Raw genomic sequence first — 18,657 nt, 5'->3', positions numbered from 1 at the left:
ACCAAGTTACTGTACCTATCCACTATTGAGGGGAAACAGGCTTCAGAAATTATATGAACAAATTATTTAGTTGCTTCATCAAAGAAAGAAAAGAACTAATCAAAACGTATTTTGACAAGCTCAAATGAATGAAAGGCACTCTGAAATAAACCACGCAGCAAAAAGTGTCAGGTATCTTCCATTCATCATTACAGCAAACTCAGATTTCAACATCATAACTAAACTCTACTGTAATTTATTTAAATAGTGTTACTTTTAGAACGTGAGATACTTCAGTGGTCATTTGTGCATACCTTTTTAAACATATGCTGCAATAACCACAAGTATTTCCAGTTGTAATTTGTCTTCTAACAGATCAAAAAATCAGCTGAGAGACTAAGACAATTTTGCACAAGATCTAAGCCTTCAGCTTGCTGTTTAATCAGAAGACAATTTACAGCTCCCCCATCACGTACCTGTATAGTTTCCTCAGTAGCAAGAACTTCTGCAACGGGTACTGATGGAATAAACTGCATGAAGCCTATGACAGAAAACAGACAAAAGAGAAAATCTCCAACACATGGAATTTTCAAGCTACTCTGTAATAAATGTTTATTAATGGACAGAACTAATACACAGTCATGCTACTGCTTCTCATAAGAAAACCACTTTTTTGTCCCATTTTCCCATCTCCTGACTTCAATACTTCGAAAACAACTTGTCATTATCACCAAACTGACTTTCAAAAGGTGTTTTTACAAGTTTTCAAGATGAGAGAAAGTATGTAGATGGCTTCCTACATATTTATCCAGAATGTATCAAAAAGTAACCAAGTTTGATTTTTCTGTTTTTCTTCTCCATTTCATGCAAAGATCTCCAAATAGGAGTCTTAATTTATTTATTCATAATCACACTGCAAGGCATCAACAAAGATTGGTAACTGCTGATTGTCACACACTCCTGTATCCAGACCAGGCTTCTTTTATGAAGATATTTGACTCACCTATGGAATACTGTGGTGACTCAGGTTGTTAACTTCCATGGCTTACATTCTATTAAGACTATCTTACACACTAAGAGCACTGGGAGAAGATTCTTCTCCATACTGTATTTTAAGGAAATAAACTTATTCATACCATGTTTCGTACTAGTTGCCAGCACTTTATAGGGTGTCAGCTTCAAATCCAGATTCTCTTTTCTTAACAGCTGGGAAAAAACAATACACAAAAGTAAAGATAAATGCAACAGAAAGGCAAATTCAATTACTAAAATGATGTGTCTTGGACACTGATCTCCACTGTTCTTCACTGAAACTGATAATGAGTGAAAGTCTGTTAGGCAATTCTTTTTTTTTTTTCCCCCTTAATCTACACAAGGTAACTGCATGTCTATATGGGAAAAAAAAGGCCACCTAGAGATCTGAGAACTTTGGATTATTAGCAATATAAGCTGCATTTAACAGTGTTCAACAGTCTTGCTTTTGACAAGGAAAATCAAGAAAACAGAGAGACAAGGATGAAGATTAGTAATTCTCACCTTATCCATGAGTGAAATGATCTGAAGAATAAGTTGATCTTGACGTAAATCATCACCATGTTTAAAAATTACAGGATATTTGCCTCCATCTTCTGTCTTGAAGAATAACTGAGCAGGCATTAAGGCACTCTGGAAAAGGAAATATTCTACTAAGCTGGTTCAACAGCATATTAACACATTTCTACAGTGGAGCTCAGAAATACAATCTTTGCATTTCCTCAATGGTTTAGAGTGTACCACTTCCAATTATCAACAGTACAACTGTATTTTAAAAAGAAAAATACCATAATGCTTTCCTTCCTTTTTTATCAACATTCTCCCTCCCTGCACCCCACAACAGCAGAAGAGGAAGGAAGCATTCAATTTTTTTCTGTGTGCATGTAATGCCAAACAAAAAGGAGGCACTATGCAAAAGGTCACAACAAAACAAATTTTACCTGATCAGATCAAAATGCGGCATGATACGATAAGCAGCAAAGAATTCCTAGGGGCTAGTCATCTTAAACAATTGATTGCTTCCTTAAATCTATTTAGCAGAAGCAAAAATGCCTTTTTACATTATTGTTTGAGAAAGCCCATTTAATTGTTCGCAATTTCTCCAAGTAAAATGGATCAAAGGGGATTAATTACCTACATGAGTGATATAACCTATTGCAACTGACCAAGTCACTTCCCTCCACTGCAAACTAAACAAAAGTAATCGAGGTACAGAATTTAATCTTCAGCAATTGCATTAGATTTTCAAATTAATATCACAAAATTATTAAGTTCCACAAGTGAAGGCAAAATTATTCTTTACGTAGTCATACAAAAGCTAATGTGATGTTCAAGGGCACCAAAAATTATTAATTATTCCCTTTTTAAGTCCGTTTGGTTTTTATCACAAAGCCCAGAATGAGATATTAAATGGAAATATGTAAGATGTCAGAATTAGAGAAGCAAAAAAAAAAAAAAACCATCTCTGATTTCAAAACAAATTACATCTCACATTTTTGGTCCTCTATTTTTTGCATAGCTACAGAAGACCAAAATGTAAAAGAATGCCTTGCGTTTGTCCTGAAGAACTTCAGCTATTATTGATAGGAGACATTTAGCTGCTGTACCAGCAATCTTTTTCTCCACATTCTTTCCCCAACTCTTAAATCATACTCACACAAAATGATGATTTGAGTTTGAAGAAGTTTGCTTTCCTAAGAAAATCTTTCCAATGTTGCCTCCAACCAAATGTACAAGAAGCATGCAACTGCAGAAGTCTATGCATCAAAGGAACTAACTTGATACAGGAAGAAGCAAGCCAAAACTGATAGAAAACTATGCAAGAAGTATTAATCTCCAATTTTAAATAAACTCAAATTACAACACAGTCAACAAGAAGTCTGATGAAACTACCACGCATAGTAAATCTAGGACCTATTAGAGATGACAGATTTAATACTGGCTATCACAGCAGCCTGCATGAATTTCTTAACTGGCAGACAAGTCAGGACATAGGCCTGACTTGTACAGTAAATTTTGCTTATCCTAATATTAGACCGCAGTCACCTACAGGAACTGAATGCAAATTTGTAAAATGGTCCAACACCACCGAGCACAGGTAATAACTTAACACTGCAAGTATTAACTTACATTTCAGGCAGTAAAATAAACAAAATACCCCCAGCCCTTTCAGCAGTACATCAGCTGTTTTATGGTCACAAGCAGCTGCTAGAGTTTGGTTTAAGGTATTACCAACCACAGGGATATAGGATTTACCTGCCAGGCTGACTGCAACTGCATGAAATGACTGCCACAGTGCCTTACATTCTCTATGAACTTAACCTTTATTTAGCAATGGAATGGATCCCCAGATCTAAATGAGACACAGCACACCTGCCTTCATTTGCATGATTTTGGTCTTGAAGTAGTACTCCTGTTAAACACAGGAACAAAATACTGGGAAACTCTGAACTTCATAGCTCTGTAACACTGTTATAGAAGCTGCTTTAAAATTTAAAAAAAATAAATTGAAAAACAAAAGAATATAAGGAGTTGTTTAACCACTTTAAGAACATGATATAGTTGCATTTTGCCTTGACTATGTCTGTCCCTTTAAATCTTTCAACTGATGTTTCTAAGCTTAAAACTCATAAGATTTATTTGTATTTCAGCTGTTCAGAAGCTCTCATTTACCTTGAAGAGCGTGGCTTTTTCAGGGATTATTCCTTTAATTTTCACCTGAGGTTCCAGAGGAAGTGGAATAAGTTCCATATCTGCTAAATTCATCTTTTCATTATCAGCTAACAGTGCCTGAAGCCTCTCATTCTAAAAGAATGAAAATTTGTTTAAGAAAAATATCACAAAACATAAAATACACACTAGGTGCATATATAAGTCCATAAACAAAGGATGCATTACTAACAAATACTACATTTATTCAGTTCTTTATCTGTACAAAGAATCAGGGTTTCACTCATATTCTCCAGGATAATAAACTCTCTATTTGCAGTAATCTGAGTAACAAATATTCCATCTAGTGTTAGTATAGTCAAGCAATTTTCTAAGTTCCACATAAAAGTCTTTAAAAAACCTAATTTCTAAATTGCCTACAAAAAGCACAGGATGATTTGTTTTCCAAAATTACATGTTATTTATGTTTCATAAATTGATTCAAATCCAACTCAGAAACTTTATATCCCTCAATTCCACGAAGGAACCAAATGGCCAGTAGCTTTGAACTGATCTGATTTCCAGACTTGCTAAGCATTCCTATATATGTAGCTATAAGAAACAAAAAACTCATCAATTTTTTTTGAGTACTTTACACTTGGTGTCCTAAATAATAAAGTTTGTGTATATGAAAGTCTCTAGCCTTTTCCCTAGCTGAATATAACAGACACAAACAGACACCAAGGAGGCCCACAACTGTTAGGAATAGTTCCAGTGGTTAATTGCTGCTAGCTAGATTGCAATCTAAAAGTAAAAGCTGTGTGTTTCTTAGTTTTACAGGAACTTCCTAAAGGAATATACAATGGAACACTATCAATGCACAAGCAGGAAACAGAATCTTACAAATTGAAGAATTTCCCTCTTCTTTTAGCCTTTGTTACTGATATACAGAAGTTGCCTCACTTTTTGTAAATAACGGCTCTCTTTTTCTGCATAAATATATCCCATACATTTAAAGAAATCATCACACTGAAATACTCATGTTTAAAAATACTGATGTGTGTCAAAGGAAAGTTACACACAAGTAGAAATCCCTCTCCGATTTCCAGTTTCTTTCCTGTACCTGCCTGTCAGGTGCACTTAAATCACTTTAGCTAAGAAGGACAAAGCTTCTTAAAACATATAATAGAAAGCCTTTTCCTGGAGACCCAACAGAAAGCTGAGTTCTGGTGCAGAACCATACCTTACAGAAGAATACTTTTGTTGCTCTTGGAACAAATGAAGCCTTGCTGAGAGCTGATTTTTCACTATCTGTACTGGTGTATCACTCACATGACAAACACCTGATACTCTCCCATGTCCCCCCCAACATGTTCATTTATATCATCAATTGTTTAATTATTCTCGTACCTTTCTTTGGCCAAAACACCCTATGAGTGTTCTCAAGGGCTCTTCTTCTTTTTCCATCTATGAACTTGGAACACACTTTGGAACTTTGAACTATTAAAACCTTTCCAAAGTTTATTCACTGTTAACCAAAATTATTACAGAAGATGGACATCTGTTATAGGTCTCAGTGCTAAGGAATTTTACTGAGAAGCTAACATTCTTAACCATTGTCAAATTTAAGCTGCACACAGGCTTTCCAATCCTTTATTTACCTTTTTCTTACGATTCCCACTTTCACGCTGCACTGCCTTCATTACATGAACCAGTCGATCTACAAATGTTTGCTGGGCTGCCAGAAGCGAGCGCATAACTCTGACAGACTTATCACCCTAAGAGAATGAAAAGAAACAGAATTAATTCCTCGTTCTGTAATTATTTTGTCTAGAAATCATTCCTTTGTTCTTAGACCTTTGGGCTTTTAAGAGGTTAAGTGAATAATGATCAATTTCCCGTCAATTCAAAAGGTATTTTCTGTAAAGCACAATCATAGTCACTGCAGCTGGCAATCAATTATCTGACCTAACAGTGCACTTCAATTTGCTTCAACAATTTCAGCGGTGAACAGTCATGCATGACAAACCAATTCATACAGCCTAAGTCAATTAGGAACGATAACTGCGAAATATTCTTATGAAGAACAAGAGTCAGATTCAAGAAACCCCCCTTAAAACTGGAAATAATATTAAGTGTAAGACAGATGAAAATCTAGAAAGAATGCACATCTGATACACAGTAAAACTTCCAATTCACGGGAGTTTTTTGTCTTTTAGGCTTTTTCCCCCGCTGCTCCAGCGCCCTCTGCTGCCGACAAACAGAACAGCAAGTGCAGTTTTTGAGTTCCATACCCCTCTCTCCTCTTGCACTTCAAGGGTAAGAGTTTATAATAAATAAACAAACAAACAGTAAATAAACCACCTTAATTAAACAAGGCTTTTAGAAGGTTTTAGACCCAGTGTAAGGCACAGCATTTTAGAAACAGTATGCTATTAACAAGGACAAGCAACTAAAGCGAAGAAAGAATTCTCAATATTTGTTCTTTTCCTTTTTGGCAGTTTCTTCAGCTTACTACAAATTCAGAATTCAAGCAGAAATGGAAGCTTTTGTAAAATTTTAATGCATGTGATATACATACACTAAAAAACCCAACTCATCCTCTTAGACACCTGCACCTTTTAGGAAGGAAGTACTATCCCAAACCATTATGGACTTCCTTATACCGAGGCATTACCTTCAGCAAAGCCTGACTGAATCTTCTCATCACGTTTAAATACATTTCATGAGTCTTTGGGTCCCTCTGCTGAGTATCTTGGTCTTCACACTCCACTATTACATACCTGCAGCATAAAAACAACTAAGTCATGCCATACTCTGGGAGCTACACAGTTACAGTGAAACACAGTACCCCTGTATTACAGACATGGAACTAAAAATGAAGATGAGCTTTGAGATCTTTACCTCAATCAACAGCTGAACTCTGAAAATTGCATAGTTCCCAATTCCATTTGGATCAAGACAGTCTATCCAAGGGTCTGTGGTTTTTCACTTACTATGAAGTGTCATCACTTGAAGAGGATGTCCAAATCATATGAACACTCCAGACAAGTGCAACTGAGCATGTTTTCCACTGTGATACCACCTACTACATAATTTTATGGCTGCAAACTTGCTATTCAAGAGCACCTGCAGTACAAGGAGAATCCCACCCTACCTGCTCCCTATTTTACCATTAGAAATAGTAGAGGAAAAGGTATTGGTCCTAAAGCAGCTTCGCAGAATCTACACACCTAGAGTTTCCATTTCTAAATTATGTATCACATACAAACCTTAACAGTACAATCTGGAACACTTAAACTCAAAATTTATTTTGATGTTAAGCAGTCGTTTGGAATGCTTTTGTCAAAATTTCTACTTGCAGTACTGACAAGTAAAAAGTAACCATTTATTGAAAGCTACATACCTATCCTCTGTCTGTTGGTCAATGTACACCTAGTACTATCCAGCAAAAACATGCAATAAACATATAATAAAGTAAAAACATAATAAACACAATTAAAAAAGGAAGAAATTATCATCAGAGTAAATCCTCAAGTACTGCATTTGGATTCAAAAGTGACTAATTCAAGACAGTCTCCTGGACATTACACTGTCAACAAGATTACACCTTCCTTTTGTACTTATGCAGAATTCTTTGTGGCAGAATGTAAGACAAGACTAGATGTTTGCCATTTGCAGCTGATCAGAACTTAGCAATCTTATTTACAAATACACAATATATTACAGCCACTAGAATAAAGCATATGTAACTAATTCCAAGTGTACAACCCCAATGAAATATGTAACTAAAGATTCCTTCTAGGGCCTTGCTAATGCAGTGTTATAGATTGTTCTCTCACAATGTGTGTACAAAATTAAGTCTGAAGTCTGCACACCTAAACTTGAAGGAAAAAAGGAAGAAATGAATTGAAACATGCCATTTTCATCTTCATTTGTTAAAAAGCCCTGAACAGTTTCTAAAAGGTATCTTGAAACAAGGAGAAAGAGCAATGCTTTATACTTGGGTAGGTGTCTTGCATGCCCGAAGAGGAGACAGAAAAAGCAGTAGCACTGACTTCTGAGGCCACTGTTAAAGGACAGTACAGCTTTACAGTGACAAGTGACTGAGCAGAAGGTTTCATTTTCAAGGGTTAGTGTACTTTTTCCACTGATTGCTTTAGCTGCATGCTGTGTCTGGATACTTGAAACATACACTTGATCAGCAGCCATGAGGATTTATGGCTACATCAGCTCAAACAGTGGCTGCAACATTTGTATTTTGTCACTAAGAAATTGAGATGTCTGGAAAGAAAACAAAGAATAAACTGACTGCGGTTTTTGGCTTGGTGGACTTAACTTATTTGTTTTGTTGAATTTATTTTTTTTTTTTTAAGTCATAAGTCAAAAACTTCACAGTTATGGACGTTTGAACTTTCTGTAGACTGAGATGCTGCCGAAATGTAAGAGAACTGTTTTTGTCAACCTGATAGAAATAAGCTAAGCTACCATCATTTATCTTAATGAAGAATATTTGATTAGGTCAAGCACTTGGTTTCTACTCACACCAATTCAGCCTGCAATTATTTTAATAATTTATATTTTTAGAAGTAATTCTTAATGAAGCCTAACATTATCTTTGGCCACTGCAATGGAAGTAACTACTGCTTGCAAATGTACTTAAGTCATTCAGTTAAGTATCTGAAAAGTCAACCTACTAAATAAAATTATACAATAATATGTCTGAAGTTATAAATGGAATTTCTCAGCGTAGTTTATAAGTTTCTTTAAGTATTTTATAAAAACAGTTTGCTATGTTTACATCATATATCACACTTAGTTCCCAATTGATAACTTAACTGTGGTTAATGCCCTTAGCACACTAAAATTTGTTAATATTCATTAGGATTTTTAGTTATTTGATGCAGCTGCAAAGGTTACAAATGAGAATCATGACTTAGCTATGTAAAACACACCTAAGGTCTTGCTTTTAAAATACATGTGTATATACAAGTAAACAGCTGTCAGTGTTGTACATATGCAGATGTTTGTACACTAACATACACAGACACACACTTCCATAGTACAGCTCTACTCTTCTCAGCTTGCTTCAAATGAGAAAATTCCTACATGCAAATGCTTGTTCAGAAGGCTTGCAGATTACTACCTTAAGCATCTAGTTTTACTCTTAAGTCACTGAGCTGATGCATTGAGACAAGATCCTAAGATAAACAATCCTACTTCTCTACAGTATAGATGAACTAATATTTACAACTAAAGTTCCCCCTTAAGAATGCATGTATCTGCAATGACACTTTGTGCTCATAATCATAAATGGAATAAAACTAAAATTAGGTTACAACAAAAAAAACCCATTAAACAATGCTTTGTGAATCTTCCTAACATACAACTTTGATTAGTATTTAAGTGCAGAAACTCAATATTCCAGCCAACACTGTCAAATGCTATAAGCAAAAAAATTACAACCACACAGACAGCAAAATAGAGCAAAGGTGAACTTCATCTCCTCCCCAACACCATAAATAACTTGAATGACAATTTTTAACATAGTCAGGCTGCTTTTTATGACACTGTACCTAATGTCTTAAACATCATCCTCTTTTGTCTAACAGTAAAGCACATTTCTGCATTTTATAAGCCTCCATTTATAAATTACTGTGTCCAAATGCATATTGTTTTAAATCTACTACTTTACTCTCAGAAAACTGAGATTCCGAAGCTCTCAAGACAGGTCATTTTTTGATGAGCATCCTTATGGGCATTTTTGATTTCAATTACATGTTGATACAGTGAAAATAAACAGTTTCTACATACCAGTACAAATAGTTTGCCAACGTGGAATTTTTGCATGCCCGTGATATCAAGAAAGTGCAAAGGTCTTGCTGGAAGGGATTTAAGAAGAGAAAAAAAACAACAAGTAAACAAAAAAGTTATAAAGAAATCAAGGCACCTGAGAGAGAGACAAAGTTAAGGAAAAACACCAAGTAAATGTAAGACTTGTGAGAGATACACTCCCTTCAAAAATCTGAATCCAATCCAACCTAATCTAAATTACATTAACTTAAATATTCCTTTAAATCCAGCAACATCAGTAAAAGGAAAAGGTCTGCTAGTCCAGTAATGTGTTAACCAACATATAAGAAGCACTTGACGTTCTCCAAAAGGAAACCTTTAATGCAATTCTACTTACATTACTCTTTCTTTCTATGCAATTACACCTTGCTGTAAATGCCACAACATTTAACCCCCACAGAGATTGCACACTCTGTTTTGTATCCAGAGCATCTAACCATCTTGAAGTTGTTTTACATTTCGAGAAACTAAGTTTGTATAGGATACAGAGCATTTAGCTGCTTCTTTCAGGTTTAATAATCAAGGCAGCAAGAATTCTGTGTATCTTTACTGATATGCTAAATTTGAGGCTTATTTTCTATGCAGTATTAAGACTCAAATAGGACAATTTGCAAGAGGGAATGGATCTATAGTTCAATGACCAAGCAATCCGCATATCAGATTAAAATCAGATTCCTTCATAATGTCTTTACATTCTATCTTTCCCTTCCTCCAGTCCCATTTCTATTACTCGTCTACTTCTGGCATAAACTGAGTATAGTCCTTGGCAAAAATAAATCAACACAGTTCAAAAAGAGACGACATGCCAAAGAATATGGCTACAGAAAGAACACATTGCTGAGACTGAAATATTTGGATAACTGTTTTCTGTAAAAGACTGTTTTAGGACACCTCAAACACATGCTGTTGTCAGTGTCTAAACAGTGTGTGATAGCCTTTGCTATCACATATTAATTTTCTCCTTTACAGAAGAATTCAATTTCCAGTCCCCAGTTTTGGATACTGTGATCATGTATGTAAATAGATGCCCCGGCAAATAATTCAGTTAGGCTATTGCTATTTTCTTAGCATTTAATTTAAATCTATATTCTTTGGGAACTTTAAATATTTAGTCAGATATACCCAAAGGATCCAAATATTCATGAACAGAAGCAAGAAACAGTACCAGGTCACCAGAAAAGTACAATAAATACAAAGTAAATGGTGTGACTTACATCAAGGTTTTCATTTTCTGCAAGCTCTTTTGTCTTTGAAGTAAGAGGTGGAGAGGAAACAGGTGGAATAGGACTCATAATCTGGGAACTACACAAAGGAAAGCACATAATTGGCATAATTCGAAGTTCTTGCTTAGGGGCCAGACAGCATGCAAGGAAATCACAAGGAATTTCATTTCCACAGCATAATAAATTCAGAGAACTGGAAGAGAAGTATCTCTGAAGGTAGCATCCCAACCGTGTTTCAGAACAAACTGCATGAACAGCAACTTTGACAGCTGCAGTTCCTGAAAACAGCAAAAATCTGTGCCTAGAGAGCTATACAGTTTATGCCTGCAAAGGACACTCACTTAAATTAACTTTGCATTTTATTACATCTTCCATACAAAATAAGCAGACACAGACAGGAATTCAACAAATCTGCATTTTTAGGAGCTTTCTCCAATGTTCCAAGATGAAACTGCTAATACACCACACCTGCAAGCACTAGTCTTTGGAATGCAACTAAACACAACAGAGTAGACAAATGCTTATTTGCAAGGCAAAGTTTTCAGATGGTAAATTTACCTGAAAGGAAGTAATTAAATAGCTCTCCTAAGTATCACTGCAGCCTCAAAATACACTACCCTTCCCACCACACCCACTTTTACAGCTTCGCAGAAAGATCAATTAAAAGCTGTAGAATTGTAACATAAAAAATACACCCTCATGTTAAAAGTCATTAGAAGCTTAAGACTGAAAATCTATAACAAATATTCACAGAAGACTTTGGTTACCAAGTTCGTTTGCACTTTGCTTAATACTTTATTAGCTACTTCAGTCTTTCTTTTGGATTGCTGCAAGTATAAGAAGTATGCTGCCACAAGCCTCCCCCAACACATTCTTTGCATAAACAAGATGAAATTTCTTTCTGCTTCAAACTGATTGGACTTTTAGATCCACATTCTCTGATGAAAGTGGGAAGTGAAAACTCATATAGTTTCAGCGAAGTCATCTTAACTTTTGGAAACACAGAAGGAAGCAATGACAGTGGTTTTTCTGCTCCATAGAAGGTTTCTTCCTTTTGTGTAGTAAGATCAAAGGCCACAACTTAAACGCTGTTTGCTCTGTAAACTATGTGTAATCAGGAAACACATTTCATATGAATGCTCAGGATTTGTTGGGTTTGCTTTTATGCTTGGGGTCTTTTTTTAATGTTCAGATTACAAAATAACATGTTGAATATGCAATATTCCTCTAAAAAGATGTAATAATTTGGTGCCTCAGAATGTTACATGTTTCTGCCTTTCTGCTTGAAGTCTAAGCTTCTTACCTGTCTATTTCTGAAGCATTAGATCCAGATGTTGTCATAGCTTCTGACATGGAACCTTGACTATCTCTCTTGCTAGGCTCCAGGCCATTCTTTATGTCATCAAAGTTTTCATATTTCAGTGCTTGGACTAACTGTAGCAGGTACATCAGCAAGTCCTTATGGATGAAAAAAAAAATCCAAGTGAAATAAGGGTGTCAGTCAAGGCAAACTAGAACTCCTTCTGTTTACAAAACTCTAATTTACAGATAAACTTAGGATTTAGTTACCTCTAACAACACAGAAACTGAGGTCTCCCTAAACAAGCAATATATGATAGCAATACTGGTGTTGGAAACAGTTTGACTCCAAAAAAATACTGAATTACCATTCTACTATTCTCTGACAGTGTTAGTTTAGTAATATTCAAGTGCAATTACTACTGCAATTCTCTTGAGTTAAGATTCTCTAATTGCTTCCAGCATCCACAGAATAAAGTTTTCAATTGGTGTCTCACAAGAAGAAAACTGAAAATTCAAGCATAAAATCTGGACTCTGGTATCAAGAATGGACTATCTCTTATGGACTGTTTTTTATCCTTTGTATAGCTAAGGATCTAAGAGAAAAAAACACATATCTAATCTGTTTTAGATGGGAAAACAGAATTTTAACCACTTGCTGTTTAAAATCAACTTGCTGCCTTTACTGTCCAACTGTTCAGTTACCTTCCAGTACTTTCTAAAAGGTACATTTTTAATGTCAAAGCAATATGACCTAGGCATCTGAAGTAGGCTGGAAAAATTATATTTATGCTCTTTATTTTAAACTCTATTAATTTCCAAATATTCAAGAGTTACAGCAATACATTCAAATGTGTGTTTGCTTTATTTTTTAACTGTCAAAATAAAATACATAAATCACTGATATTTACCATATTAGATTCCATTAAGTGGGCTCTATTCATAATCACAGCTCATCACATTCTAATCAGTATACAATTAGAAAAACCTCATTTCCACAGATAATCTTCTACTTATTTTCTTTAGGAAATAAGAGTATGATGACATACTGCTTCAATTTACCATATCTGCTGAAAATCTTTCTATTCTCTAAGTTCAGAGCACTTCCACAGGTTAACACTCAAAATTTATCACTGGGTTTTGGTGAGAGCATACCACAGTTTTTCCTTATTTAACCAAACCAGCTACTACTGGATGTTCATGCTAAAACAATTATCAATGTGTGACACTTAATAATGTGAAGACTGCTCCCCAAAAACCTTACAATAATTAGCAACACAGTGAATTATCTTTTGTTTTCCTTTACCAATATTCACTAAAAAGTTGTAAAAAACAACAAATATTTCAATGACTCAATGAGATTAAACATCTTGAGACCAGCTGACCTTTCCATGTACCCACAGACCAGTGAATACCTCATCATCAGCCTGCTGGAGCCTGGCAACAGCATAGCGCCGCACCGTTGGGTTGGTGAAGTGAGATGACAAAAGTTCCAGAGAGTCTTCCACATCCATGGGCTTCCATTTGCCCAACAGCTCCAGTGCTTGCTTTGCCTCTTGTGGTAGATCCCAGTTGACACACTTCAGGAACTTGGTCAAGGCCTAAATAGGAGATTGGCCAATTCATCAGTAAAACGTTAGCCAGAAGAAATTATTTCAAAAATTAATGTCTCACACAAAGGTAGAACTAGATTCAGATTATATTTACATAAGCACAGACCTGGAAAAGCTTACTGATACATGTACCAAGGTCCCTTCTAGCCCAAACCATTCAATGACTCAACTTACCTTCTCTTGATGAGTAAGGTAATATCTGAATTTCCACACCAAATCCTGCTCCTCATAGGTTAGTTGCTTTGTTGGTGGATAACTCACTATGATCTATTTGATACACAGTCAGAAAGTGAGTTTAAAAATGTGAGCAGGCATAAGCACCAAGTTAACAAAGTATACTTTGAGAAAGCACAACACTGACAACACAAAAATAGCTAGGGAAGGATAAAAGCCTTTCAGTAACACAAAGCTATGGCATCATGGTGATGCTCCCCAGTTACATGGTTGATTGAATTGACAGTGCAAGCAAACACAGTTTCTTTAAGTGTACTATTCACACCTACATGACATGCACAAAATACACATCCTTAACCTCCCTCAATGGTTTTAAAAAAACCAAAACACAATGAACAAGCACAAGCACCTTTCGTTCCTTTCTGAGTTGGGCCCTTCTAACTAAGCACTCTGAAACATTTAATTAATTATTTTCTATTAACTGGAATTAACTGTGTTCTCCTTAAACTGTCACCATATATTATTACCAGCTACCCAATATAATTGAATTTAGCCATCCTATGACTAACTTACATTAAGCTGGTCTCGTGTAGTTGCATTAGGCTTCAGGTCATGATCAGAAGGTCCACTTCTTAAACTTCGAGCAAGTTTGTGATGTTTGCTTTCTACTAAGTTTTCCTAAATACAGAGGGTAAGTCAGTATTTATAAATACTAAATTTCAGAGAAAATTACTATTGAAACAAAACCATCCAGCGAAGATTCACCAGTCTCATGAAAAACACATGGCAATGAAAAGTCACATCTAAAAGTACAGCATCTTCTGTTTTTGTTTGTACTTGTTTGTTTATTTACAAATAAAAAAAAATGTCCTTTAATAATATGTGGAGGGTTGTTGGGAGTTTTGAGGGTCTGTTTCAGTTTATGACTTAGCATTAACAAACCCCACCTAGCCTTTTGGTGAATTGCTGCCACATGTAAGCATTTCCGTCCACACATCCATGATTGACAGCACTCAAACGTGCTAGACACTTTTATAAACATTCTCTTTAGAATGATGTTTGCAGCATAAAGCTTTGTATGCAAGAAAAAAACATCTCAAAAACTTGTCCCACTGTTAATACCATGTTAGCAACAGTAGGAGCCACAATAGGAGCCACAGTGCCAACGAGTTTTCAGCAGCCAAGGCAGTTTCCAGCATTGTCAGACTTGCTATTGCAGTGTTAGATTACACGGTGCTCAAACAGTGTTGCCAGTACAAGCCCACTTACATTAACGTTCCCAAAGCTGCCAATACCAGTCCCACTGAATTGGCATCCACAATAATGGAAATCTTTTCTAGAACTGTATTTAGGCACTGTCTACATGAAAGACAACATACAAGAGAGTGTAGGAAGAAAATATTTTAACAGAAGAAGTGACCAAGAGTTACTGCACCAGTCTCTAAATTCCACATTCCTGTTCTTCAGCTCCCTCTTACCTTCCCACCCTCTGACCTCCTTTGCCAACAACTCCCCTTCTCTGCTTTCTTACAACTCAGAAGCAAGCACATTAGAAATGGAAAGGAGGAGGTGAACATAAGCATTAAATCAATCCCTTTATTTTAATCTAGTAGCAGAAGAAATAGGAAAAAAAATTCAAACCCACCGATATTTCTCAACTGGTTAAATATATCTTTCCACTGGAATTTTAAAATATTTAAGATGGCAAGCTTTCATTTATATTTATGAAAAGTTCAACAGTAACTCTGTAATACAGATGGCATTACATAGAGCTTGCTTACCACAGACATCTGGGGATCTGGAATCTTAACAATTTCAGGACTTGTTAAAATTGGAGATGACTCATCACCATCCTGAATGGCAAAAAGTTGAAGGCATATTAAACATCTCAAGTTAATGCATTATGAACTCTACTACAGTGAAGAATGATTCAACTATTGACAGTTTTAAGGGGGAAAAAAATAAAATAAAAAACATATTATTTTTCTTGTCTTTTTCCCAGACAAAAAATGATGGCAAGACAGACAGAAGTTTGCCAGAGGAGACGCAGTTCGACAGCTCACTACTATGCTGATACACAGGTGAGTGGAGACATTTGCCACCACTGTCATGTCTTCTGGCATGAGGAGTAATAAAGACAGGCTCTGTATTTCCACCAAACCCAAGAGTCTTCTACAAAAAAAACACCACATTGCAGAAGGTATCTCCTAAAGGTTCAATACAGACAAACATAGCAAGATATATGCAACCCTATTAGAGGTTCTACATGCTTAGAGTCTAATGTATGCTGCCTGAATATGGAAAGGAGAAGCTGAAAGATTCCTGACACAGACACAAGGAAAACAAAATTAAAAGCCAGCCACCACATCACAGAAGTAGCAACTCTGTCTGTCTTCCAGACACACAGCAGTATGGTTTTGTGATTCGTAACCTCCAGAGAGCAACTAAGCATTAATAAAAGCTATGAAAGGACATTTCAAATAAAATACAGAATAGAACAGTCAAGCTCAGAACAAAACAAGCCCAGCATAACATGGGCTCTGCTGTAATTATACTTAGTCTGTTTTCATTTACTTTGCTGCAAATTTGAGACCAAAATTTGAGATCAAAAATTTTTTCAACATACCAACATTTCCCCCAGTAACTAAGTTTTGAAGTAATTTGCTCAGGTTTCTTTCTGTCCCCACTCTCATTTTTTTTCCTACTTTTCCAATTACATATGCTCTTTGGGATAGCTTTACTTTTATGCTTTTCAGAGGTAACTTTCAAAGCAGAGGTTGTTTCCAGGGGAAGAATAATTTTTTAACAAGAGTTAAAATTGCCATTAGCCTCCCAGGAGATACATTTTTCTTTTTTCCTACTACATAAATTTAGTGTTGCTGGCTACAGTAACATATCTCTTATTATTAAAATCCTTCCTCAGAAAGCAGAAAATGCTTCTTCAGTGTCTTTCTTCATAAAGACACTTTGATTGGCTTTTACTAGCGTCCTATGCCTTTCTGAAGCAACAATTTTGACAAAAGTAGAAGTAAAAGCAGTAAGAACATACATATCCTTCCTAGTTAAGAGAAATAAACACAGTCTGCCTGTAGCTGATGATGGTCCTAGAACATGAGGAGGCTGCCTTCCTCATTAGTTTTTAAAAAATACATGCGTGCAAACACTGAAGAGGCAAAGATGACATTTACTTACAGTACCTCTGCTCTAAGAGCATATTGCCTAAGTAATGAACTTAGCTCTGACTTCACTGCACAGAAGTAACAGCATCGACGTATTTCCGTAATAACAGAACATGCTGCATCACTAACAGTAGACTGAACTGGGCTGGAATCACAATGACAGATCAGCATTCATAATGCACTAAGCCTCTGCCATCTCACCAGGAAGAATGCTCAGACCATGTCACAATAGTTTCATGAAGTCAAATTACATAAAAAAAAGAAATTGTTGCAGGTGGGAGGAATCCTTTCCATAAACACATCTGATGACAGACCTGATTTCTATCTACCAATACTTTATCTTCCAATTCTAAACTATAAGACCGTAATCTGACTTTGCTTTTTACAAAAACAGGAGATTCCAATGTCTCAGTGATATGACTCCACTCTGTTTAGAACCTTCACAAAAAAAACCCTGCATGAAAAGCTTGATACAGGTGGGGATTCAGTGGCAACTTGCTACTAACAAGATTGTGAACTCTTTATAGTATCCAGGTCCCATGAGGATTTGCTGGGGATAAGCAGTAGTAACACCCATTGCTGTCTCTTTGCCTCAGTGCAAAAAAAAAAAAAAAAAAAAAAAAAGAAAAAAAGAAAAAAATTAGCATTTGAATTTGGCCAAGTGCATTCCTTCTGAATTCTTGATCATACCCATGTAGATCATACCCAGCTTTAGTTCATGTCATGGAAATCTCAGAAATCCCTGACATCCTCTAACTGCCAACAGCCACGTGGGATGTGATAAAAGATAGACCAGAGCACAAGAACACGGTACGAACACTGGGCCTTCACCAGACTCTTCCTTCAGTGAATCTGCTCCTCTTGTGTGCAACACTTCCTAGCACCGGCAGAACCTGAGATGACCTGCTATTTTGCCACTGGGAAACAAAAGCAGCATCCATACTGAACAGCACTAACCTGCTTTAAACTCCCGTGTTACAGAGCTCTGCAGATATTTCATTATAATAAGGTCGAGTATTAGAAACAGTTGCAGAATTTTCTAAACCAGCAACATTCCTCTGTACTTGCCCAACAATCAGTCTCAGAGCATAAACAACGAGATTCTATTATCTTATTCTTTAATCAAAACACCATTTAAAGTAATACAACGCAAACCATCATTTCCCCCACCAAAAAAGACAGACAACCAGTGGTGCAGACACTACTTCTTCCTTTAAATCCATTAAAAGTTCTTTGATAATAAAATTTATCTGTATTTTTTGATGAACTGGATACAGCAGTGCAATCATTTATCCAAAAACATGTTTCACTTGAAACCTGCACAAAAATACATTAGTGGCAAAATGCTGGTGTTATTTGTACTTGGTTAGTCACAGAATTTCTGCCTAAACAAATAATCAAAAGTGATGCTGTCATTACTGGCAGATCCTATCCCTCACACCTTGAATGCTGTATTTAAATGAAGTTAACACAGAACATGGGAAGAGACATTGCCACCTCACTTCATTGTAATTGAATGTCAAGTCAAAGAACCTCAAATCCTATCAGTCGTTGTTTAACAGGCCAGTTCTTCCTAAACACTTGAAACCAAATATATCAACAAAACCGTGACAAGTAATCTCCACTCTGACTATCGGTCACAGGCAGGTGACAACA

At 36.0% G+C, this 18,657-nt stretch overlaps 1 protein-coding gene across 3 annotated transcripts in view; it reads right to left on the bottom strand.

Annotated features, from left to right (window-relative positions):
• Positions 1 to 18,657, bottom strand: part of PIK3C3 (phosphatidylinositol 3-kinase catalytic subunit type 3) — a 65,562-nt gene that overhangs the window by 33,457 nt on the left and 13,448 nt on the right. For 2 of the 3 annotated variants that reach the window (XM_062513098.1, XM_062513100.1), the window contains 14 exons: positions 15,604 to 15,675; positions 15,092 to 15,181; positions 14,396 to 14,500; positions 13,823 to 13,915; positions 13,451 to 13,636; positions 12,040 to 12,194; positions 10,728 to 10,815; positions 9,475 to 9,542; positions 6,338 to 6,443; positions 5,322 to 5,438; positions 3,685 to 3,816; positions 1,516 to 1,644; positions 1,116 to 1,185; positions 456 to 520 (listed from right to left, as the gene is read on the bottom strand). In XM_062513098.1, the coding sequence (XP_062369082.1) occupies positions 456 to 520; positions 1,116 to 1,185; positions 1,516 to 1,644; positions 3,685 to 3,816; positions 5,322 to 5,438; positions 6,338 to 6,443; positions 9,475 to 9,542; positions 10,728 to 10,815; positions 12,040 to 12,194; positions 13,451 to 13,636; positions 13,823 to 13,915; positions 14,396 to 14,500; positions 15,092 to 15,181; positions 15,604 to 15,675 (1,476 nt within the window). The remainder of the gene's footprint in view (positions 1 to 455; positions 521 to 1,115; positions 1,186 to 1,515; positions 1,645 to 3,684; positions 3,817 to 5,321; positions 5,439 to 6,337; positions 6,444 to 9,474; positions 9,543 to 10,727; positions 10,816 to 12,039; positions 12,195 to 13,450; positions 13,637 to 13,822; positions 13,916 to 14,395; positions 14,501 to 15,091; positions 15,182 to 15,603; positions 15,676 to 18,657) is intronic. The other variant, XM_062513099.1, reaches the window with a different exon arrangement.

The sequence above is a fragment of the Cinclus cinclus genome, chromosome Z, assembly GCF_963662255.1.
Source record: "Cinclus cinclus chromosome Z, bCinCin1.1, whole genome shotgun sequence".
Lineage (NCBI taxonomy): Eukaryota > Metazoa > Chordata > Aves > Passeriformes > Cinclidae > Cinclus > Cinclus cinclus.
The sequence above is the reverse complement of the archived record's forward strand: the minus strand, read 5'-3'. Positions and strand labels throughout refer to the sequence as shown.